Genomic DNA, 25,859 nt, shown 5'->3' on the forward strand with positions numbered 1-25,859 from the left:
AGATTACCATTGCCAAGGTTCCTTCAGAGATACCTCCATTCTTGGTTTTTAGTTATCCAGCTATCCAGCTTTCAAGACCAGTTGACCAGTCTGGCTAAAACTGGTTATAGAGAAGAGGGAGAAAACAAGCTGAAAGTTCATTGCTGCTTAAGGGACTTAGCAGGGAAAATAACCCATTCCTTAGGGTTTTTGACAAGGTCAAGGGTATTTTGTTGATGAAGAGTTGGGAGTTAAAGATGATATTGGGCAGAGAAGGAAGGAAATAAAGGTAGACAAATCGAATCAGGTCAAGTGAGGTTTGAGATGGGTGTTCATTGTGAGATTACTTGCAGTGCTGGCTGGAGCTGGTCTGGGACACATGAATGCTGGAACTGCCTCTGCTTCCAGAGCCATATCCTCCACTTCCAGAGGTCTGGATGCCACCTAAGTTGCTGCCAGCACTGCCCCAGCTCCCAGAAACACTCCCTTGGCTCCCAGAAACATTCCCACGGCTTCCAGAAACATTTCCTCGGCTCCCAGAAACACTGATTCCGCTACTGAGACAGCTGCTGCTGCTGGTACCACCAAAACTTCCACTTCCTCCTCCAAAGCTGCCACTGCTTCCACCAAGACCACCACTGGTGTTACTGCTGGTAACGTTGCTGACCATGGCTAGAGGAAAAAATGTACACCCAGCTCAACTGAGGGAACAGGAAGGTGTGGATTCAAATCCTAACTCTACCCTTACTGTCAGTGTTATATGGGCAGAATCAGAATTCTGCTTTTCTTCTCTTCTTTTCTCCCTCCCAAAGAGTTGTAAAGATAAAAAGAGATGGCGGATGGGAATGGGCTGTAAAAGATCAATTGACAGAAATGCCTTAGGAAGCCATCTCTGAAATTCTTTAAGAGAAGCCTGGATGACTCCCTTAGCAGAAAGGCCATAAAAAGCGCTTCTCTCCCGGGCACATAAAATCATAGCTGTAGAGACAGAAGGGACCTTGGAGAAGCCAACTAGTCCAATTTTCCCAACTTACAGATGGAGGCCCAGGGAGGTTAAGTGATTTGGCCAAGATCACAGTAAGTATCAGAAGGAAAATCTGAACCCAGGTCCTCTCATTCAAAACAGTGCCCTTCCCACTATACCATGTGATCTCTGAAGCTCTTTCCTGTTCTTGGAGAGTCTCTGATCATTTGGTAAGATTTATTTCTGATAGGCTTTCCTAAGGTTACTGAAGTACCCAACCTGTCTCCTGCATGACATTTGACAAAAACCATTAATTCCTAGGATTCCAGGACACTGAGAATTCTAGAAACTAGCCTCTAGTGAGAGGTGGTCCTTAGGACAAAACTGCTTCCAAAACAATACAGGAATTCCCAATAGTCTTAGAGGTTCGGACCCTCAACCAAGAGACTGAAGTAGACACAATCTCAGTTGCCCAAGAGAAATCGACCAGGGGGGTTGGTAAGGTAACCTGAATTAATAGGCATTGTTTTTCTGTTTAACCTCCCAGTTCCAATCAGAGTAAAGACTCTTCATAAGAAGTACTTACAGATGCTCACAGCACTCTGGCACTCTCCTGACATTCTAGGAAGGAAACGAAAGAAAGAAAAAAAAGTCATTCCCACAATTCATCTAACACCCAGCAAGCTAAAGGGAACAGATAATCGAAGACACTCAATATTATCTCCTCACAACTGCTCCATGAAGTAGGTACTATTATCCCTATTTTATAGATGAGAAGACAGAGACTCAGAGGTTAAGTAACTTGCTTAGGATCTCACAGTCTGGGGCAGGACAATAACCGTGTGAGGTAAGTCATGCAAGTAATAAGGTTCAGAACCACTATTCCAACTCAGGTCTCTCCTAACTCCAAGACCTTTGCTCTTGCAGTAGCAAGAGGCAGTATCAGAGGCAGCTGGAAAAGAATACTGGGCTTGGAGTCAGGAAGACTTAAATTTAAATTCTGCTTCAGACACTTACTAGCTGTGTGGCCACTTAACCTCTGTTTGCCTCAGTTTCCTAATCTGCAACATGAGGATAATAATAGGACCTACCTCCCAGGGTTGTTGTGAGGATCAAATGAGATAACACATATTACAATGCTTTATAAACCTTAAGCACATTATGAATGCTAGCTGTTATTATTACTATACCATAATACCTTAATATATAATATGATATGGCATGGTAATGTCATATCATATCATATTATATGTACGAGGCAGCTAGGTGGTACAGAGAATAGAGTGCCCTGCCTGGAGTCAGGAAGGCTTGAGTTCAAATCTGGCCTCAGATACTTACTAGCTATGTGACCCTGGGCAAGTCATTTAGCCCTGTTTGCCTCAGTTTCCTCATATGTAAAATGAGCTGGAGAAGGAAATGGCAAACCACTCCAGTATCTTTGCCAAGAAAACCCCAAACAATAACATACACAACACACACATGTATGTGTGTATGTATATGTGTGTGTATATACATATACATATATGCATGTGTGTGTGTGTGTATATATATATATATACATATATATATATATACACACACACATACATAAAATACATTTATATAGCGTTTACCATGTACCAGGCACAGTGCTAAGTATTATATAATTATTCTCTATATGGCTCTAGAAAAATGCTTTCATTTTTTCTCTATTTATACCTTGTCTCCCTCATCAAACTAGAAATTCCAGCAATGTCCAGTCTCAAATAATAATGGAAATGATTACAAAGTCTAAACCAGCCATGGTTTTGTCCCTCCAGTTTCACACCTGCACTCCTCTCCTTCCAGCAGCTTCCTGTAGGTGGCAATCTCAACATCCAGGGCCAACTTCACATTCATCAGTTCCTGGTAGTCCCGCAGCAGGCGGGCCAGGTCATCCTTGGCCTTTTGCAGGGCACTTTGCAATCCCTGGAGTTTGGCCTGAGCATCCTTGAGGGCCAGCTCCCCACGCTGCTCAGCTTCAGCTATGGCTGTCTGCAGGTTGGCATTCTGAGGGAGGGAGAGCAGTAGGAGAAGGGTTGGTGGAGTGAACAGATGAGTCTCATTCTCTCCTAGAAGGATATTTATTGCCCTTCTAATGTCCCTTTCTCCCCTAAGGAAGAATCCCCAATAGCAGACACTGTGGAGACAGACAGGAGCCAATTCTGCAACTGGGTCATCATAATTCATATGTACTAGAAGTCAGGAAACCAAGTTTCTTCCACAGGCTGGAGAAATCCAGGCTGGTAAGTCTTTGGCTTTATTTTCCTGGTCTGTTAAAAGCCCCTTTTACTGAATCATGTCCTTCTTGTGAAATGGCATCCCCCATAAGAGCTAAACAAAAAGTTACAGACTTGTACTGCTCCCAAAACAAAGCCTCCCAAAGAACTGAGTGTAATATCTTCTGGGATATTATAGACTCTGGAAGCTTTTAACCTCCTAAATGTTCCTTTGGGTGATATGTTCTCTTGGCTATTTGCCATAAGGGGGAGATTATCCCACTCCAGGGATTTTTCAGGATTCCTTGGACCATTCCAGTGTATCCTGGTGCCTGCAGCATAAATTGACTCTACCTCCTCATTACACCAGAAGGAACATCTAGAAGGTCAAAAGCTTCCAGAGATGCTCATCAGTTGGGGAATGGTACTGTGGGATATGATTGTAATAGAATACTATTATGCTATAAGAAATGATGAGCAGGCAGATTTCAGAAAGACATGGAAAGACTTACATGAACTGATGCTGAATGAAGTGGGCAGAACCAGGAGAACATTGTACACAGTAACAGCCACATTATGCAATGATCAGCTATGATAAATTTAGCTCTTCTCAGCACTACAATGATCCAAGACGATTCAAAAAAACTCATGATGGAAAGAAAATTCTATCCACATCCAGAGAAAGACCTATGGAGTCTGAATGCAGATTAAAGTATACTATTTTCACTTCTTTTGTTTTTTGTTTTTTTCATGGTTTTTCTCTTTTGTTCTGTTTCTTTTTTCACAACATGACTAATGTAGAAATATATTTGACATGATTGCACATGTATAACCTATATCAAATTGCTTGCCATCTTGGGGAGGGGAGAAGGGGAGAGGGGGAAGGAGAAAAATTTGGAACTCAAAATCTTGTAAAAAATGAAGGTTGAAAACTATCTTTACATGTAATTGGAAAAAATAAAACACTATTTACCAAAAAAAAAGTCCTTCCAAAGCCTATAATATCCCATAAGTTATTGCAAGGAGAAAGTATTAAAGGTGAGGTAGAAGTAGCCAATTGCTTCTCCCTCTTTCTCAAAAAGCCCAAATATTCCTTCTGTTAATCTGATCCCAACATGTATCCCACTATTGCCCCACTGTCTTCAGAACATTGGAGAAATCTCCAGCCCAAGCCCTGCTATGTAGAGCTATATCCCACCTGTTTCTTGACATTCTCAATCTCAGCCCGCAGTCTCTGAATCATCCTGTTGAGTTCCATGATCGCACTCTTGGTGGTCTTCAGGTCATCACCATACCTGCCAGCTGTGGTCTGCAACTCTCCCAGCTGCCACATAAATCAAGATGATTATGTTAAGGCTGAGGCACTCTCAGCTCAATTCTGTGCATGGTTCTCCATGAGGGAAAGGGAAGAGTGAGGAGGAGGATGGACTAGAAGAAACTTACTTTGGTGTGGTATGCAGCCTCAGCCTCTGCCTTGCTCTTCTGGGTGATCTCCTCATATTGAGCTTTGACCTCAGCAATAATGCTGTCCAGGTCGAGGCAGCGATTGTTATCCATGGAGAGTATCACAGAGGTGTCGCTGACATGGCTTTGCATCTGGGACAATTCCTGTAGAACAGAAATGGTCACTCACACCTCCAGGCTATGGGGGTTGGAGAAATAGAAACACCCAGTGTTGAAACAGGAAGAGACACCACAAAGTTCATGCCAAGAATAAGGCAGAGAGGGACAGTTAGATGGTGCTGTGGTGGATAGAGCACCAGCCCTGGAGTCAGGAGGAATTGAGTTCAAATTCAGCCTCAGACACTTCACACTTATTAGCTGTGTGACCCTGTGCAAGTCACTTAACCCCACTGCCTACCCAAAATAAAAAAAGAATGAGGCAGAGAGAAAAAGCTTAAATTTGGGGCTTGATCTCAGCCTGAATGAAATCAGGCTGAAAACTTTAAAGAAATCTGGAAAATTGTCAAGATATCAAGCTACTTCACATAAAGAAATCACTCATTAAATTTCATGAAAAGAGAGGGAAGGACTGTTGGAAATCAGGCTTGGGGCCCAGTGGAAATCAGGCAGCAGGACCAATAGAAATGGAATCTTTTTTCCCTCACCCCAGGGTCCTCTATGTGTGAATGGTAGACGGAAGGCTGAGGACACTAGTGGTGTAGGCTGGAGAAGGAGTTGGAGAATAGATGCTGCAGGGGCCAGAGTGAGGATGAGGAGGAAGGAAAAGAGCATTTGAGGAAAACACTAAGGCCCAATCAAAGTTGGATGATCAAAAGAGCAGCAAAGCAGCCTTTTTCTAAGGCTACTACTATTTAAACATCATTGGTAATATGTGAAGGTCACATCCCCAGGAAGGTCAGATCATCGTTACCTTGTCCATGGTGCTGACAGGGAATAGAATTTAGGTGCCTGAGGGGAGGTATACAGAACGGTTGGGGTAGATAGAGGAAGGATATTTACCATCTCATAGAGAATTCTCAGGAAGTTGAGCTCATCTGTCAAGCTGTTGGCATGGGCCTGCAGCTCAACCTTGTTCATATAACCAGCATCCACATCCTAGGGGAAAGAACAGGAGCACAGAGATTTATCCCCTCAGATTCAGCGCTCCCTCTCCCAGTGTGTACTTTCTTCTTAATAAATGACTTTTCCAAAGTAAACTTTATTTGGGGCCATCCCTCTATGGCTATCGTTCTCATTTGATGCATAATTCCATTAAATTATTCTTTTCATAATAAAACCTTTCTTTAGAATTTAAAAAGTACCTTTGCTCACAACAACTCTGTGAAGTAGATGGAATAAGTACTGGTCCCATTAAATGATAAGGCATCTGAGACTCACAGAAGGGAAATGAGTTGCCCAAAGTCTCAGCTAGGAAATAACAGAGCTGGGACTAGAATCCAAGTCTTCTGACTCCAAATCCAGTCTTCTTTCCACTACCCCAAGGCCTGAGCATCATTAATTTTTTTTTCTTTAAATACATCTGGTTGCTCTAATCTTACCACATTATATGGCTTGGGTCCTAATAGACAAGGAAGGATAATCTATTTCTGGGGAAGAATGCTCCAAGTTAGTTGACAAAAAAAAAACATTCAATAGTCCTACTCTCTGAGTTTATGCCAGTATGTTATGCTCAATCTAGAAGCATTATGGGGTTGGGATGGGAGTTAGGGGAATATGGAATTATGATTCCAACATAGTTGGGAATTCTTCACAGGGAACTTCTCAACACCAATGTAGATGACAACTGTGACTTACAATCTAAAAGTGTTGCCAGGAAGACCAAGAAATTAAGCAATTTACCAATGGTCACATTGATAGTGTGGACTAGAACCTAGACCTTCCTGACTCCAAATGTGGCCCTCTATCCACTACACTACACTACCTCCTCCCAGTACCCACCTCAATTTCTTCATGCAAAATGGGAATAGCAACACTTGTACAACATGCCTCACAGGATTGTTGAAAGTGTTATGAATGCCTTAAAAGCACTGAGCAGGGTTTCTTAATGTTTTTGCATCCTAGACCCTTTGCAGTCTGAGGAAGTCTGTGGCCCCTTTTCAGGGGCTTTCTTTAAATGCACTTAATACATTATGAACTTGAGTTCAAATCCAGCCTCAGAAACTTGCTAACCAGGTGACCCTGAGCAAGTCACTTAAGCCTGCCTCAGTTTTCTCAACTATAAAATGGAGATAATAATAGCACCCACCTCACAGGGTTGTTGCATGAATGAAATGAGCTCATATTTGTGAAGTGCTTAACACAGTGCCTGGCACATAGTAGATGTTTAATAAATGCTTTTTCCTTTCCCTTATGCATATATGGTTAATGTTTTAAATCCATTCTACTCATTGTGCATGCATGCATAATGTTGTAAATGCATTTCAAATAAATATGATTAAAAAAGAAACCAATTATATTAAAATAAAGATGTAATTTTCCCATCTGAGTTCATAGACACCTAGAAATCTACACACAAAACCCTTCTCAGTGTAATGCTTTTAAATGCATAAAGCAAAATACGAAGGTTTACAAAGGAAACAAATTATATTGAAATACAATTGTCAAAACATTTTTAAAGTTAAAGGACCCCTGCATTATAGAGAAATTAATAATTGTTATTACCAAGCTCCTCAAGATTTCTAACATGTGCAAATGTACACTCTTACTATTATTATAATTGGGACTATTAATAATGACACCCAATGTTTATTTTTGTTGTTGTTCAATTGTTTCGGTCATGTCCTATTCTTTATGAGCTCATTTTGGGCTTTCTTGGCAAAGCTACTAGAGTGGTTTGTCATTTCCTTCTCCTGCTCATTTTACAGATGAGGAAACTTGGGCAAACAAGGTTAAAATGACTTGCCCAGAGTGACACTAGTATGTATCTAAGACCAGATTTGAATTCAGAAAGATAAGTCTTCCTGACTTCTGGTCTGGTACTCTAAGCACTGTGCAACATTAATGTTGAACATATTCATTGTTAATTAGTATATTGATATTAACTGTATTGATAAGAGCAACAATCCTGTTTCTTAAAATGTCTCTTTGCCCTCATAAAGAACCTTTCCCTTCCAAGGTTCATTTATGAAAAAGTAGATGGACAAACTCTAAGGCATTGCTAATTGGATCTGCTATGGGATGACAACCCTCAAGAATAGAATCATGGTTTTAACCAATCCTATCTCACTCACCTTCTTGATCCCAACAAACTCATTCTCTGCAGCTGTACGTTTGTTGATCTCATCTTCATATCTGTAGAATAAAAAGAAACACAATTGGACAGTATCATCTCAGGGGTAAAAAGAAAAAGGAGTAAGAAACTCTAAAGATACAAGCAAAATCTCTCTCTCAATAAAAAGAGATTATTTCTTTCTTGAACCTCATCACTCTGCTCCTCATATATCTAAGCTAGAAGAAGGATAATTTTGTAGAACATAGGACTGAAAGCTGAGATGGACTTTAAAGATAATCTAGTTCATGATGCTGAGTGAAGTGAACAGAACCAGAACATTGTACGTAGTAACAACCACATTACTGATGACTAACTTTGACAGACTTAGCTGTCCTTAGCAATGCAAAGGATTTAAATATCTTAAAAAGACTCATGATGGAAAATGCAGTCCCTATCCAAAGAAAGAGCTATGGAGTCTGAATGCAGATTGAAGCATACTATTTGCTCTCTCTTTTTTTCTGTTTTGTTTCTTCTTTCTCGTGGTTCCTCCCATTGGTTCTAATTCTTTACAACATGACTAATGTGAAAATATGTTTAATATGAATGTTTATGTAGATCCTATATCAGATTGCGTGCTGTCTTGCGGAGAGAGGAGGGGAAGGAGGGGGAGAAAATTTAAAGCTCAAAAGTTTATGGAAGTGAATGTTGACTAAACTAAAACTGAAACTACATAAATAAATAAAAGACAAAAGAAAAAGAAAGAAAATGGATGCTATTTAATGGCCAAAAATATCTAGTTCATTTTACAAATGAGGAAACTGAGGCCCAGAAAGGACAAATGATTTCCCCAAATCATAAGGGTAGTAAGTAGTAAAGTTAGGATTCAAATTCAGGCTCCTGACTCCAAATCCCATAATCTGCACAATGTTGTCTCTTAAAAACATAGGAAATTGGGGGTATTGCTATGGAAAGAAGAAAAGGTTGTGTCTTTTCAGAGCTATCATCCATTAGGAATAATCTTAGCAAAATAAACCCAATCATCCTTAAGAAGCCAAGTGGCTAAGCTATTCCAAGAGCTCCAAATGCAATTGTCTCCTCTTTTTCCTCTCTCCAACCTAGAAGAGTTCCAGGATTAGTTTATTAGAAATCTCCCTCCACTTTATGGGAGCATTCTACCCTGGATCTAAGAATCAAGGGCACTCAGAGGCCATCTAGTCCAGTCCATACCTGAGCAGGAAACCTCCTTACAAGATCTTCAATAGGTATTATTCAGTATTTTCTTGCAGCCCTCCAGTGATGGGAAACACTGCCTCCCAAAACAGCACGTTCCATTTGGGGCAGCTCTAATAGGAAGCTTTTAAATTTCATCAAGCATAAGTTTTCCTCTCTGCAATTTCTACTTCTTGTTATTAGTTCCGCATTCTAGAGCTAAGCAAATGCCTTTTGGTTCCTAATTCTAGTCAAATTTCTGGTTGGCCATACTTCAGTACATCAGTCAATCTGAGGATATTGACTAAAGATTCAGTTAGGAACAATGAAAAACCCCATTTAGGACCACGACTTGATGCTAATCTTCCAAGAGGAGTTTGGAGCACTCACTTCTTTTTGAAGTCTTCCAGCAGCTCTTGCATGCTCCTCAGCTCCCCATCCAGTTTCCCATGCTCCCCCTGGAGCCCATCCAAAGTCCTCCGAAGGTTGCTGATGTAGCTCTCAAAGAGGGGCTCAAGGTTGTTGGTGCTCGTGACAGAGTTGATGCCTTGCTCCTGGAGCAGGCTCCATTTGGTCTCCAGAACCTTGTTCTGCTGCTCTAGGAACCGCACCTACAGAGCATCCGGAGAGACAAGACATCATATTGGATGGACAGGATTGGCCCAGATATCTCTGTTCAAGGCCAGCCATGACCCCAGCACCAATCCAGGCCTTCCATCTGGATCATCCTCTCTCTCCCTTACAATTATAGAAAAATCCAAGCTTCTCATTGAGGAGAAGTTACCACAGAAGGGAAGGTCTTTGGATTCTGAAATTTTTCATCACTGTTAATTCCACTTAGGAGCAAAAGCAAGAAAAATAACAAAATGATTCACAGTCATCCTCATACATTTCTACTACTACAAGTTTACTCTCAATTATCCAGTTTCTGGATTATCCAGGTCTAATTTTAAGTCCAGAACTGACTTCTTCCTGATATCCATCACATTCATCCATATCTATGTATTTCTATGCCTTTGCAGAGTGTTTCTCAAATTGCACATGAAGGAAACATGAAACACCCAAAGTTTGCTAAGGATTTTTTTTAATGAGCCTTATGTTATTTGTTAATTGTGAATTAAATATAATAATTTTAGAGGACCTGATTTTCAAACTGAAGAGTTCTACCACCATGGAAAAGTTTGAGAACCATTACTTTAAGAGAATGCAAGCTCATTCTCATTCACACTAGCCAACTCATAATGTAAGGAAGATAAGTCTACAGGCAAAGAAAGACATGAAAATGCACTCCAAGATAAACAAATGCCAATGAGATTTTGGTTGCTTGTAAGTCTGTTGGTCACCCTAAATGTTGGAAAGGTAACTGTAAGATTGGACTTCTCCAACTCTTTTATTCCCCCAGACCTCAATGGACTTTCATTTCCCCTTTCCTTTATCCCCAAGCTATGTCTAGAGTGAGACCACAACAAGAATTCTTCACCCAGATTACATGTGAGGGGAAAAAAAGCACAGAGTGGTTGAGCTATTTCTTCCATGTCACATTGTACATCATGGCAGAATTAAGAAAAGAATTCAAGTCCTTTGTTTTCCTGACACTGACACCATTCTTGGGATATCCTCCTATAACTAATCATCAAAAAGGATAGCATTTCTTTTGGCTCAATGGGGCTCCCTCACCTTGTCAATGAAGGAGGCAAACTTGTTGTTGAGGGTCTTGATCTGCTCCCACTCCTGAGTCCTCACAGCCCCAATCTGGGGGTCGATCTCCACATTGAGGGGTTGCAGGAGACTCTGGTTGACAGTCACTTCCTGGATCCCACCAGGGAAGCCACCAGGTCCAAAGCCACCAGCCCCTCCAAAGCCATCAGCCCCTCCAAAACCTCCAGCCCCTCCAAAACCACCAGCTCCTCCAAAGCCACCAGCTCCTCCAAAGCCACCTCCTACTCCCCTGCCTCCACCAAAGCCACCTCCAAAGCCACCTCTACAGCTGCTGCGTCCACCACCATAGCCAAAGGCTCCACCCCTGGAACCACCAGCCACACTGTAGGAGATGCTCCTGTTGCCACCCAGGTTGTAGAGACTTTGGCTGCCAAAGCCACCTGCCCCACTACGGGACACACAGGTTCCTCCACCAGAGCGCCCGGTGCGGGCCACGCAGCTCATGCGACTGCTGCCAGAGACTACAACAGAGCGGCCAGAGAAGCCCTGGCTCCCACCACCTGAGGTCTTGCAGACTTGTCTGTTCATGGTGAATGGATAAAGAGCCTCTCAAGGAAGAGTAGAGAGGACTATAAGGTAGAAGGATAGAAATGCCAGTGGGGCCTGGCATTTATATACCGATAAGAAGAGAGGCTTTGTGGAAGGAAAGGCAGGCAATTAGCTAAGAGTCATAAAGGGTTTGGTTTGCCTCCAAGTTAATAAGTTAGTTCTAGGTTCCAAACATGCCTCAGAGATAATCCCCTGGCCTCAAAAGGCTTTGCTTTCATAGCTTAATCACCCCAAACTTGCCCCAGTTGACAAAAGAGGTGAATCTTTCCTCTACCAATTGAATTGATTTCATGGGCCTCAGGCATGCAAGCAGTAAGTGCTAGTGCGATGGGGGGAAAGGAACTGGAGTTCAATGGGAACATAGTGTAATGGAAATAATACTAAGTTTGGAGTCAGGAAACATGGGTTCAAATCCCAGTTCTGCTATTTACCTTGGGCAAATCATTTAACTTCAGTTAAGTGAGCCTCAATTTCCTCATCTATAAAATGGTAGGGTTGTATTTGGTGTCTTCTAAGATCACTTCTAGCTCAAAATCTATGATCCTCTATAAGGAATGAAAGACAACGCAATCCATGACACAGAGGCATAGGTAGGATGATTTCTCTCAAGCATACTTGACAATGCCTCTGATCCCAGGGTCAAGAGGTTGAGACAAAGGCCCAGCGGGGAACAGACAATGCAGGATCCCCCCCACCACACATACAACTGGGCAATTCATACCCTTCTAGTAGAGTCCTGCTCCCCTACCTCTAAATTGAGATTTCTGAGACTGTGAGAGACCCCTGTCCATTGGAACCCGGAATGACTTAATCCTGGTCCTTCACAGAGACATAAGTCTGAGTAACCTGAAGTGAAGTTAGGCAGAGCATATTCTAGAAGATTGGGACAAAAAAGCCAAATGAGGAGCTGAAAGTGAGTGGAAGAGATGGGGGAAGCGGTCGGAGTTGTTGTTAGGGCATAAGAGATGGGGGGGGGATGCTGATAGAAAGGAGGGCAGATTAAGGGAGGCAGTGGTCAGAAGCAAAACAGACCTCAACTTTTCCCTCTCAGAACTAGAATTAATCTAACCATAAAATAAATAAGAAAGAAGCTAAGGAGAATAAAATTTTAGAAAAGTTAGATATGATAGACTTATGGAGAAAATTGAATGGAAATAGAAATACCTTTTTCTCAACTTCACGCAGCACCTCCACAAAAATTGACCATATATATTAGGGCATACAAACCTCACAACCAAATGCAGAAAAACAGAAATATTAAATGCACCCTTTTCAGACCATAATGCAATAAAAATGACATTCAATAAATGGCCATGGAAACACAGATTAAAAATTGCTTGGAAACTAAATAATCTATTCCTAAAGAATGAATGAATCAAAGAACAAATCATAGAAGCAACACATAATGTCATTAAAGAGAACAAAAATAATGAGACAACATACCAAAAAAATGGTATGCAGCCAAAGCAGTACTTAGGGGGAAATTTATATGTATAAATATATGCCAATAAATCTGACAATCTAAGTGAAATGGATGAATATTTAGGAAAATATGAATTGCCCAGATTAACAGAAGAGGAAATAGACTATTTAAATAGAAAAAGAAATTGAACAAATCATAAATGAACTCTGTAAGAAAAAAGCCCCAGGACCAGATAGATTCATAAGGGAATTCTACCAAACATAAAGAACAATTAATTCCAATATTATATAAACTATTTGAAAAAATAGGCAAAAGAGTCCCACCAAATCCCTTTTATTATACAAATATGGTACTGATAACATAAATCAAAAAGAGCAAAAACAGAGAAAGAAAATTTAGATGAATTTCCCTAACCAATATTAATGCAAAAAAATTAAATTAAATGCCAGCAAGGAGATTGCAGTAATGTATCACAAAGATTATACATTATGACCAGGTGGGATTTATATCCAAAATACAAGACTGGTTCAATAGTGGAAAACTATCAGCTATTGACCATATCAATAACAAAAATCACAAAAATCACATGATTATCTCAATAGATTCAGAAAAAGTTTTTGACAAAATACAAGTCATTCCTACTAAAAATTCCTATTGCTATTAAAAACACTAGAAAGCATGGGAATAAATAGATCTTTCCTTAAAAAAAAAAAGTAGTATCTATTTAAAATCATCAACAAGCATTATCTACTTTGGGGATAAGCTAGAAGCCTTCCCAATAAGATCAAGGGCAAAGTAAAGATGACCATCATCACCAAATTTATTCAATATTGTAATAGAAATGCTAGCTATAGCAGTAAGAGAAGAAAAAGAAATTAAAGGAATTAGAATAAGAAATGAGAAAACAAAACTATCACTCCTTGCAGATGATATGATGGTATACCTAGAGAATCAACTGAAAATTTAGTTTAAACAATTAACAACTTCAGCAAAGTTGCAGGATTTAAAATAAACCCACATAGATCATCAGTATTTCTATATACTACCAACAAAACCCAACAGGAAGAGATAGAAAGAGAAATTTCATTTAAAATAACTGTAGACAATATAAAATTCTTGGGAGTCTACCTGCCAAGATAAATCCGGAAACTATATGAACACAATTACAAAACACTTTTCACACAAATAAACTCAGATCTAAACAACTGGAAAAATATCTATTGCTCATGAGTAGGCTGAAACAATACAATAAAAATGACAATTCTACATGTTAACTTACTTATTTGGTGCCATACCAATTAAATTTAAATTTTATAGAGCTAGAAAAAATAATAACAAAATTCATTTGGAAAAACCAAAGGTCAAGAATCAAGGGAATCAATGAAAAAATGTAAAGGAAGGTAGCAGTACCGGATCTCTATTACAAAGTAGTAATCATCAAAATAATCTGGTACCGGCTAAGAAACAGAGTGGTGGATCAGTGAAATAGATATACAGTAGTAAATAATCATAGTATTCTAATGTTTGATAAACCCAACTATCCAAGCTTTTGGGTCAAGAACTCATTATTTTACAAAAAATGCTGGGAAAACTGGAAAACAGTTTGACAGAACTAGGTATAAATCAACATCTCACACTGTATACCAAGATAAAGTCAAAATGGGTACATTATTTAGACATAAAAGGTGAGGTCAGAAGTGAATTAGGGGCTCATGGAAAAATGCACCTTTCAGATCTATGGATAAGGGAAGAGTTTATGACCAAACAAGAGCACAGTATGGGATATAAAATAGATAATTTTTATTACATTCAATTAAAACATTTTTGCACAAACAGAATGCAGCCAAAATTAAGAGAAAAGCAAGAAACTGGGGAGGGGAGGAAATTCTCACATAAAGGCCTCATTTCTCAGATATATTAGAGAACTGAGCCAAATTTATAAGAACACATTTCCCAGTTGATAAATGGCTAAGTGATATGAACTAGTAGTTTTTGAAGAAGAAATCAAAGTTATCTATAGTCATATAATAACACTTTAGATCACTATCGATTAGAGAAATGTACATTAAAATAACTCTGTGGTACTCTCTCATACCTATCAGATTGGCTACTAACAGAAAAGGAAAATGACAAATGTTGAAAGGGATCCGGAAAAATTGGGACACTAATGCACTGTTGGTGGAGCTGTAAACTGATCCAACTCTTCCTGGAGAGCAACTTGGAATCATGCCCAAAGGGCTATTAAACTGTGCATATCCTTTTGCACAATATCAGTATTCTATAACCCAAAGAGATAAAAAAGGAAGGGCGGGGGAAAGGAAAGGACCTATATGTATAAAAATATTTATAGCAGCTTTTTGTGGTAGCACAGAACTGGACATTGTGGAGATGCCCATCAATTAGGAAATGGCTAAACAAGCTGTGGTATATGATTTTGATGGAATACTACTGTGCTATAAGAAAAGATGAGCAAGACGCTTTCGAAAAATCTGGAAAGACTTTCATGAAGTGATGCAAGGTAAAGTAAGCAGAACTAGGAGAACACTGTACACAGTAACAACACTATTGTATGATGACCAAGTGTGAATGACTTAGGTATTCTGAGAAATACAATGATCCAAGATAATTCCAAAGGACTCATAGCAAAAAAAAAAAAAGAAAGAACTCCAGAGAAAGAACTGATGGAGTCTAAATGCAAATCAAAGCATAGTTTTTTAACTTTCTTTATATTTCTTGGGTTTTTTTTTATTTTTCTATCTGTGTTTTCTTTTGCAGCATGGCTAATATGGAAATGGCTTGCATAACTTCATACATATAATCTATATCAAATTGTTTACCTTCTCAAGGGAGAAGGGAAGGGAGGGAGGGAGAAAATTTGGAACTCAAAATTTTTTTAAATGAATGTTTAAAAGAATTTACATATATTTGAGAAAAAGAAAAGAAAAAAGAAAGAAATGGAGAGAACATTGATACTCATTCCGGTAGCAACCACCACCTCCAGATTCCAAACTACAGCCCCGGGGCAGCTTTTAGATTTGTTTTCTCTATGAGGTCATTTATTCTTTAGTTCTTCCTTTTATCTCCCCTCTCCCTTCATCCTTTCCCTTTCCACAGAGAGTAAAACAAAAGTGAACAAGCTTTGATTTCATACAGAAAGAAGGTTTAAGACTAGACACGAAGGAAGGACTTAAGGAAGGGAGCTAAAATAGATCTTCCAGAATTAATCCTAGTCAGAATAGAGAGCCAACCCTCTCCCCTGAGTGATTTTAAGATTGTTTGGGGGGTGAAAGGAGGATTAAACTCAAAGACTCCTGGAGAGTCCTCCCAGGCTCCCTGGAACCCCGGGTTGACACTCATTGTGTGGCTGTAAGCAGATCATTTGACCTCACTAAGCCTCAGTTTCCTCATTTGAAAATGAAATTAATAATATTGACCCTATCTGCCTTGTTACAGTTGTGGTAAGTCAAGTGTTTTGTAAACTTTAAAGTGCCATAGAAATGTGAATGGAGTTCTAAAAACAGCTCCCTCTCCATCATTTATGCTAGTGGTATTCATGGGGCTGGATGTAATGATGCAAATTATTAAAATAAAGCATTGAAAATGTTTCTTTAAAAGATTTAAATCTGGAAAAGACCAAAATCCTTAATTATCAGATGAGGAAACCGAAGTGGGGAAGTGTTTATACTTCCCTAGCTAGATATTTCAGTGAATAGAGCACTGGACTTGGAGTCAGGAAGTCCTGAATTCAAATCCCACTTCAGACACCTACTAAATATACAACCCTGGGCAAGTCACTTAATCGCTGTCTGCCTCAATTTCCTCATCTGTAAAAAGGGGATAATAATAACACCTGCTTTGCAAACTTTAAGGCACTATTTAAATGCTAGCTATCATTATTATACCCAAAGCACTTAATTATCAGAGCCATGATTTCAACCCAAGATATCTTATTTATGAAGTGTGAGGGAAAATATCTTCAAGAAAGTTCCAGGGCTCCTTTTTCTACATCATGGTGTTTTAGCTATGGGTAGTATCAGCTCTAGGGGAATTCAGGGGAAATAGGAGAGTCAAAGAAGAGGAGCTGAATTTTCCTATTCATGACCTTCTCAGGCTGATTATTAACATGACTCTGATCTCCCAGAGTACATTCCAAAGGAGAGTAAAGGGTGGTGGCTCAGAAGAATGTTGTGGGTGGGGGTGGGGACACAAGGAATCCCAGGTGGGATGAGGGTGGATTCCAGAAAGGTGTTTTATGGGAGCCAGGAGACCCAGGTTCTCACCCCACTTCCACCATCATTCAGCATGACACTAAGATCTCTCCACCTAGTAGGGCTACCTGAAGGCTTGGAAGAGACATAAAAGTACTTTGAAAGCATAAAATATGTTTTCTGGTCTGGATCTATGATTTCAGCAGTAAGAAAAAGTCCCAAAATGGAAATTGTCTTATCAATGGAGAGCACCATTGTTCTTGTAACTTGAAATCTTAGAAATTACCTGTCCTTTAACCCCACCACCACTACCTAGGGAACTTAAAGCTCCATGAAGGTAGGAGTCTGTTTTATCTAAACTTTGCAGCTTTTAAGGAACTAGACAGAGATCTGCACATAGCAGGTGCTTTTAAAAGCTTGTTGTACTTCGTTTAGTAAAACTATTTCTCTTCACATTTCAAGAATATATTACATTATTTATACGTATTATATTTATAATAATAAATATTATATTACATGTTATGTCATGTTATATTATGCTATATTATATTGTATTATATATTATATTATGCTATATCTATCATATTATATTATGTAACATAATGGTTTGTTACATTAGATTGTATTATATATTATATTAATTGTATTGTGTTATGCTACATTGTGTTACTTTATATTGTGTTACATTATGTTATGTTACATTACATTATGTTATGTTATGTTATTATGTTATGTTATGTTATGTTATGTTATGTTATGTTATGTTATGTTATATTACGTTATGTTATGTTATGTTATGTTATGTTGTGTTATGTTATGTTATGTTATGTTATGTTATGTTATGTTATGTTATGTTATGTTATGTTATGTTATGTTATGTTATGTTATGTTATGTTATGTTATATTACGTTACGTTACGTTATGTCATATGCCTGCTAGACTAAAAGTTCCATGAGGATAGGAATTGTATCTAACTAACTTTTGTATTTCCCCCACTGCCTAGCAAAGTGTTTGCATATAGAAAGCATTTAAGGAATGTGTATTTAATGAATGAACAAGTATGTCAATTATCAAGATTTGTTATTGGACAGCTGGGTGGTATAGCAGATAGAGTGCTAGGCCTGAAGTCAGGAAGACTTACCTTCCTGAGTTCAATCTGGCCTCAGACACTTATTAGCTGTGTGACTCTGGGAAAGCCACTTAGCCCTGCTTGGCTCAGTTTCCTCACCTGTAAAATGAGCTGGAGAAGGAAATGGCAAACCACTCCAGTATCTTTGCCAAGAAAACCCCAAATGAGGTCACGAAGAACAATTGGACACAAACGAAAAACAACTGAACGACAAATTTTGTTTCTCTCCCACTGCCTAGCAAAATACTTACATACAGTAGGTATTTAAGGAAAGTGTATCTAATGAATGTACAAGTATGTCATTAATCAAGATTGACACGTTCCATCAAGGAATGGGATAATTGTGAAATGGCTCCATTGGCTTTCACTCAGAGATGCCTTCCCTGCAACACTCCCCCACCCCCACTCCTTACTATCAATCCTCCCTAAGGCATCCCCTCCCAGTGAGCCAGTTCTTCATGTTCCCTGTTCTCTTTAGAGATATGAGATCTAGCACTCCCTTGCAAGTTCTGGGCAGATAGCCTTCGAGAGGAGAGAGAGCTGAGCCAGTCTCATCTGAAGCATCAGGTGCCATTGCAAAGCAAATAAAGACGAACAACACTATTCCCAACTCCTGCCACCTCCCAGTGGCCCAGGCTTAAGGGCAGGGAGCTGCCTAACAATCACCACCAAAAAAATCATTTTTTGCATGCTTACTGTTCATCCCTCAGCACAGTGGAATAGCTGGAGGGGAGTGAGAAGGTGAGGGTGATGCATGGGCAGATCACAAAACTTACCAGCACCTCCTTATTTAGCTGGCTTGTGTTGTTTTTTCACCATTCAGCTACTAGTACTGAAAAAACCTAAGCTGGCCATCCTTTGCCATATTTCCTTCATTACTTCTAAGCTCTTGGAGCACTTTTGAAGATTTATGTTTTAATCCTGGCTCCACCCCTGTCATACCATGTGAAGACACTCTGTTGTCAAGTCCTTAACCTCAAATTCTCCACATCAATAAAATGGGGACAATCATTACTAAGCAGAACTACCCTTCTGAGAAAATCTCTCTCATGCCTTCCCTAAGGTAAAGAGTTGGAATCATAGAACTTAGGAATGGAATAAAGCTTGAAGATTCTCTAACCCAATTCCCTTATTTTACAGATGAGGACAAAGAAGTGAATTGACTTGACCCAATTCATGTCAGTAGTGAATATGAGAGCCAGCATTTGGTTGCAGGCATTCAGACTTAGAGTTCCATCTGGTTTCCAGTAGAGTTTTCATTGAAAAGGAGAGACCCTCAAGCTTCCTTCTCTTGTAAAGTTGATGATAAAGCTAATTAGAGTCACTTTAAAAGAGGAAACATCAGTATCAATAAGAAATTTAAAAGCTTAGCCATGGGTAAACCATAATGGGAATATATAAGAGTTGTCTGTGTTACAAATTGCAAAGTGCTTTAGAAATAACACCTCATTTTACCCTTATAGCAACCCTAGGACATAGGTGTTAATATTATCCCCATTTTACAGATGAAAAAAAAAACTGGGACAGGAGTGAATAGTAAAGGTGTGAATCATAAAGCATTTATAACTAGAGCTGAATGATTAGCCTGCTGAAGACTGATACATAAAGAGGGCTAGAGAAGTGCTCTGTGTCTAGGAATGGGTCCGAAAGGCTATGATATCTGTGATCATTTTATAGGTTTGGGTTAACAGATTTACTTTTCAAGAGGGGCTTATCATCCCTTAAAAGAATTGATCTTACAATTATTGAAGACTAGAACCGGATAGATAGGGATGCCTTGGTTTGAGCTGCCAACCTTAAGCTGTAGGATTATTAGTTGAGAAAGAAAAATGAGCTATTTTGTCTACTCTTTACTCTTTTATTAATAAATGTTTATTAAAGCAGTCAGAATTAAATTATATGCAGTAAAGTAGGTCATCCTAAAAAGCAGAGTTTAAAGAAATCAACATGTGGGTACATTTTAGTACCTTTCCCAACCCCAACTTAATCTAACTCTAGACTTGAGTAGAAGACTTCTGCCCTCCAAGAACTCACTATTTGACAAAAACTACTGGGAAAACTAGAAAGTAGCCTGCAGAAACTAGGCATAGACCAACATCTCATACATTAACCCAAAATGGAGAAGTGATTTAGATATAAAAGACGAGATCATAAGCAAATAAGAGGAACATAGAAAAGATTACCTGTCAGATCTATGAATAAGGGAAGTTTATGACCAATAAGAGATAGAGGATCATGGGAGGTAAGATGGATAACTGATTACATGAAATTTTAAAAATTTTTGCATGAACAAAGCCAATATAGCAAAAATTAGAAGGAAAACAGAAGATGGGGGAGCAGAAATTTTACAGTGTTTCTCTGACAAATGCCTCATTTCTCAAATATATTGAGAACTGAGTCAAATTTATAAAAAATAAGACCCATTCCCCTATTGATAAATGGTCAAAAGATACAAAAAGGCACTTTTTAGAAGAAGAAATCAGGCTATCAATAGTCATGCAAAAATGCTCTACATCACTAATAATTAGAGAAATGCAAATTAAAACAACTCTAAGTTGTTACCTCACACCCATTAAATTGGCTAAGGTGACAAAAAGGGAAATGACAAATGCTGGAGGGAATTCAGGAAAATAGGGACACTCAGACACAGTGAGTAGAATTGGGAACTGGTCTAAACATTCTTCAGAACAATTTGGAACTATTACCAAAGGGCTATAAGATTGTATGCAGCTTTTCACCCAGCAATACCATGACTAGATCTATATCCCAGAATAAAGACCCTTATGTACAAAAATATTTATAGCAGCTCTTTTTGTGGTGGCCAAAAAGTTGAAAATTGTGGGGCCACCCATCAATTAAGAAATAGCTGAACAAGTTGTGGTATATGATTGTGATGAAATACTATTGTACTATAAGAAAAGACAAATGGATGGTTTCAGAAAAACCTGGGAAAATATTTAAACTGATGCAAAGTGAAATGAGAAGAACCAGGAGAACACTGTACGCAGCAACAGTAATATTGTAACAATCATCAACTGTGAAAGACTCTGATCAATACAATGACCCATGACAATTCCAAAAGATTCATCATGAAAAAAATACTACCCACTTCCAAAAACAGAATTGATAAGAAATGCTATCCACCTCCAGAAAAAGAATCTGGTGCATGCAGATTAAAGAATAGTTTTTCACCTTCTTTTCTTTTCTTGCTTTATTTTTGGCAACATAGCTAATACAGAAATGTGTTTTTCATCACTTCACATGTGTAATGGATATCATATTGCTTGCCTTCTAAGTGAAAGAATTTGAAATGCAAAAATTTTAAAGGGATGTTAAATTAATATAACTGTTTTTAAATTTTTCTACCCTTAGTTGGGTTTATCCATGGCTCTAGATCTTCTGGCTAGGCTGGCAACAACAGCCCTCTCTGCTTCTCATGACTGTTGCTTTTCTTCACTCTGAGCATGGCTGGAGAAGTTCTGTACATTGGCGATGACCATTCAAACTTACGAAAATAGATAGTCCTCATCTGCCCTTCCAGTATCCTTTACCAGTCTGCTGTGCCCTCTGGCTCTGCCTCCTCCCTCTACCTGCCAAAGTAGAAAGAATCAACAATTGCGTAACTGCATCTCCACACTAACAGCAGGCAATATGAATGCCTTCCCAATCAGAAAGAAATTTTTTTCTACTCTGACAGAGAAGAGTAAAAGCTTCCCCCTACCAACTAGCTAGCTGTTCTGATGAATATGAAACTGGAATAAAATGGCATTTCTCAGCCTCCAAGGCTACCTGTCACCATCATAGAATATTACACCTTGGAGAGACTTCAGAGGTCACCTCATCTAGTCCCTCATTTTGAAGTTGAGGAAACAGGTCTAAAGTAGAGACAGAAGTGGGCTGCGCTGCATCATTACTAATGCTTATTAAGCATTAACACAAAAGAAGAGATGTGGTCTCTGACTTTGAGGGACTTACAGTCAAGTTAGAGAGACAGGAGAGATAATAATAACAACAACAACAACAACAATTATTATTGTAGTAACAATTACACTTCCTCCTCATCTCCACCTCCTGGCTTTCCTGGTTCACTGTAAGACTCAGCTCAAATAACACCTACAAGAGGCCTTTCCCAGTCCCCTCCCTCCACTGCTGCTTCCTTCCCTCTGAAATTAATTCCCTTGTACATATATAACCAAAGGAAGCTAGGTAGTGCAGTGGATAGATTGCCAAATCTGGAGTCAGGAGGACCTGAGTTCAAATCCAGCCTCAGACACTTACTAGCTATGTGACCCTGGGCAAGTCACTTAATCCTGTTTGCTTCAGTTTGTCATCTGTAAAAATGATCTGGAGAAGGAAATGGCAAACCACTCCAGTATCTTTGCCAAGCCCAAAGCGGGGTCATGGAGAGTTGGACATGACTGAAACAACTCAGCAACACATGAATAACCATGTTTGCAGCTGTCTCTCCTATTAGAATGTGAATTCCTTGAAGAGAGAGACCATTTTTGCCTTTCTTTTTATCCTTAGCACTTCACACAGTGCCTGGCATACAATAAATGCTCGTTGATGATAATGGAGGTGATGATGGCAGTGTTGGTGGTGGTGGTGGTGGTGGGATCAAATGGTTGTAGTGGTGGTCAAGTGGTATTGATGATGATGGTGATGAAGGTTGTTAGATGGTGGTAGTAAGGAGGTATTGATAGATGGTGAAAGTGGTGGCCAGCTTGTGGTGATGGTGATGATAATGACAGTAATGGTGATATGGAGGTGATGGTGGTGGTGGTGGTGATGGTGATGATCATGATGATGACAGTAGTGATGATGGTGATGGTAGTGGTAGTCAGGTGGTGGTAATCAAATAGTATTGGTGGCCAGATGGTTGTGGTGATAGTGATGGCGGTGGTGGTGATATTGATGATGAAGAAGAAATCACAGGATCAATTCCTATCCTTGTGCATGAAACATTGTACAGTTGTTTTCCCATCATGTGTGACCCCATTTGCGCTTTTATTGGCAGAGATACTAGAGGGGTTTTCTGTTTCCTTCTCCAGCTCATTTTACAGATAAGAAAACTGAAACAAAAAGGATTAAGTGACTTGCCCAGGGTAACACAGCTAATAAGTGTCTGAGATCAGATTTGAACTCAAGAAAATGAGTTTTCCTAACTCCAAGCCTGTCACTCTATCCACTGTACCACCTGGGCACTTAATAAATATTTATTGGTTGATTGAAGCCAGCTCAGAAATTTTACCTCAGATTAGTGTTAAGACATGGAGAGTCAGAGGGAAATCCATACATCTACTCCCCCTCCCTGTTTATTGCCCCTGCCCCACATACATGGAATCAAAAAATGTTTGGGCTAGAATTCTTTAGTGTAATTGTTTTCCCATATATAGGGTAAAAAAATGCCCCCAAAATAAGGCTCTCTCAAATAGCATCCAAGGATATTAGATTCTTTGTTCTTCCCTAAGATAGCAAGGTTGACATAAAGGACCACTGGATTTGGAGTCAGAAGACATCTAGGGCTCCACTCCCAATCCCACTATTTCCTAGTTATGTAAACTCAGGTCTCAGCTTCCTAATCTCTAATATCAGAGTAATAATATTATGTGAGGCTCAGATGAGATAACACATAGAAATAGACTTTTCAACCAAAAATGCCAGCTGCATTTGTTATTCAGAAAAGATTAGCTAAAATATCAGGCAAATGCTCACCTGTTATCTGAGTAATCCTATTCTTAATATTTCTAAAGCAGTATCTCCAAAATGGGCTCACTGCATAACCCTAAAGAGGACTGTGATCAACCAATCAGAAGGTAAGACGATGGATCACATCCCACCCTCTCCTCCTATCCAATCATGAGGCTTTTGTCCAACCCAACCACACCTACCCTAATCCTCCTACACTCTCCTCACTCCTCCAGCTTCTGCTGTGGAAGCTTCTGGCCTCTCCTATTCTAAGACTGTCTAAGGATCCTCAAGGTAATTATAGCCGAACAAGCCACCACCCAGGCACCCACAATAGCTGCTGTGCAGGTGTCACTGGGAAAATTCCACCTCCCCCCAGGATACCCACCCATTCTCCCTGTCCCCCAGTGGCCACTCGGGTGCCACTTAAAGGACAAGCTCTGTGCTCCAGGGTAGGGAGAGGTCAGTAAAAGTCCTGACTCCCCCACCCCACCCCCGCCTTTTTTTTATTTTGGGTGGGACCGAATGAGTAGCAAAGGATGAGCAAACATGGTTGGGTGGTGATGTACACTGAAGACCTCATTACATTACCCCAAAACTCATTGTCTTCTGAATTTCTTTACTTCTGTTGAGGACATCATCATCTCTCAGTCACCTAGGTTCACCACCTTGTGTCATCTTCTACTCCTCACCCCACAATTCTGATCAGTTGCCTAATCTTGTACTTTGTACTTCTATAACCTCTCTTGCATCTGTCCACTTTTCTCTACTCACACAACCACCACTGTTGTTCAGGTCCACGTCACTTCTTTTCTGAGCTCCTCCAAATTAATGTTGTTTAGTCAATTATTCACGTCTGACCCTCACTGGGGGTTTTCTTGGCAAAGATACTGGAATGGTTTGCCATGTCCTTTTCCAGCTTATTTTACAGATGAGGAAACTGAGGCAAACAGGGTTAAGTGACTTGCCTAGGGTCACACAGCTAGTAAATGTCTGAGACCACGTTTGAACTCAGGCCCTCCTGACTCCAGAGTGGGCACTCTATCTACTGTACCACTTAGCCGCCCTGCCTATAGCAAGAGTCTTTACAAGAGCCTCCTAATTGATAATCAAAAGACATGTAGAGAACGGGACCTGGAGCCAGAAAGACCTGAATGCATTTTCTAGCTGCATGATTCTAGGCAAGCCACTTAAGCTGTGTTGGTTTTCTCATCTGTAAAATACAGATAATAATAACACCTACCTCAAAGTACTGTTGTGAAGATTAAATGGGATAATACACATGAAGGGCTTCAAAAACCTTAAGCACTAAATAAAATACTAGCCACTATTGTTCTCTCTCCTCAAGTCCCTCCCCTCTCCATCCTTCGCATAGCTGCCAAAGTGATTTTTTTCTGATGTACAAGTCTAATCAAAGAATCAAATACAGAATTCATCTTTAGCTCATCCTTTTACCATTTCTTTTTAGTGTAAGTTTTTAATGAACATAATTATTAGTAAAGCCCCATATGTAATTAATAAATAAGTAATAAACATTGGAGATGTGTACTTTTTTTTAACTGAGAGGAATGCTTGATCAAAACTGTTTGGGGACTCCTGGTCTCTAAAAGATAGTAAGAATATGAAGCAACAGAAACACATTAGAGAGCTTATCTTAGAATCAGAAAGACCTGAGTTCAAATCCTGACTCACAGCCTCACACTACGTGTGTGACAAGTTATTTAACCAGCTAGTGCTTCAGTTTCCTCATCTGTAAAATTAGGAGATTGGACTCAATGGCCTTTAAGGTTCCTTGTAGTTCTAAGTTGAAATCTCTTAAAAATCTTCCTCCTTCAGGAAGCCTTCCCAGATTGATCAAAAGATTAAAAGTTTTCATCCCTCTACCCATGGTGACAAAGGACAAAGGACTTCCAAGATTTTTCTTACCCCAATATCACTCCCAATTTTTCACTTAACTTCTGTATCGTATTATTCTTGACCTCTGATGTTAATACCTCCCTCCCTCATACTTTTTTTTGCGGTTTGACATTTCCTTCTCCTGCTACAGATAAGGAAACTGAGGCAAATGGGGTTAAGTGA

At 39.5% G+C, this 25,859-nt stretch overlaps 1 protein-coding gene across 1 annotated transcript; it reads right to left on the bottom strand.

Moving 5' to 3' along the window:
- Positions 1 to 322: 322 nt before the first annotated feature.
- Positions 323 to 11,311, bottom strand: LOC110194027 (keratin, type II cytoskeletal 2 oral-like). The gene is made up of 9 exons (XM_020966135.1): positions 10,742 to 11,311; positions 9,455 to 9,675; positions 7,875 to 7,935; positions 5,644 to 5,739; positions 4,624 to 4,788; positions 4,379 to 4,504; positions 2,751 to 2,971; positions 1,530 to 1,564; positions 323 to 651 (listed from the first exon to the last, which is right to left on the bottom strand). The coding sequence occupies exons 1-9, from the start codon at positions 11,309 to 11,311 to the stop codon at positions 323 to 325; spliced, it is 1,824 nt and encodes a 607-aa protein (XP_020821794.1).
- Between the last annotated feature and the right edge of the window lie 14,548 nt (positions 11,312 to 25,859).

Source organism: Phascolarctos cinereus, unplaced genomic scaffold, assembly GCF_003287225.1.
Source record: "Phascolarctos cinereus isolate Bilbo 61053 unplaced genomic scaffold, phaCin_HiC Scaffold_1;HRSCAF=81, whole genome shotgun sequence".
Lineage (NCBI taxonomy): Eukaryota > Metazoa > Chordata > Mammalia > Diprotodontia > Phascolarctidae > Phascolarctos > Phascolarctos cinereus.

Coding starts and splice junctions, on each gene's coding strand:
- LOC110194027 (XM_020966135.1), bottom strand. CDS start 11,311: ATGAACAGACAAGTCTGCAAGACCTCAGGTGGTGGGAGCCAGGGCTTC. Junction 7,936..9,454: donor CTGGAAGACTTCAAAAAGAA/GTGAGTGCTCCA, acceptor TTTATTCTACAG/ATATGAAGATGAGATCAACA. Junction 652..1,529: donor CCAGAGTGCTGTGAGCATCT/GTAAGTACTTCT, acceptor TTTTTCCTCTAG/CCATGGTCAGCAACGTTACC.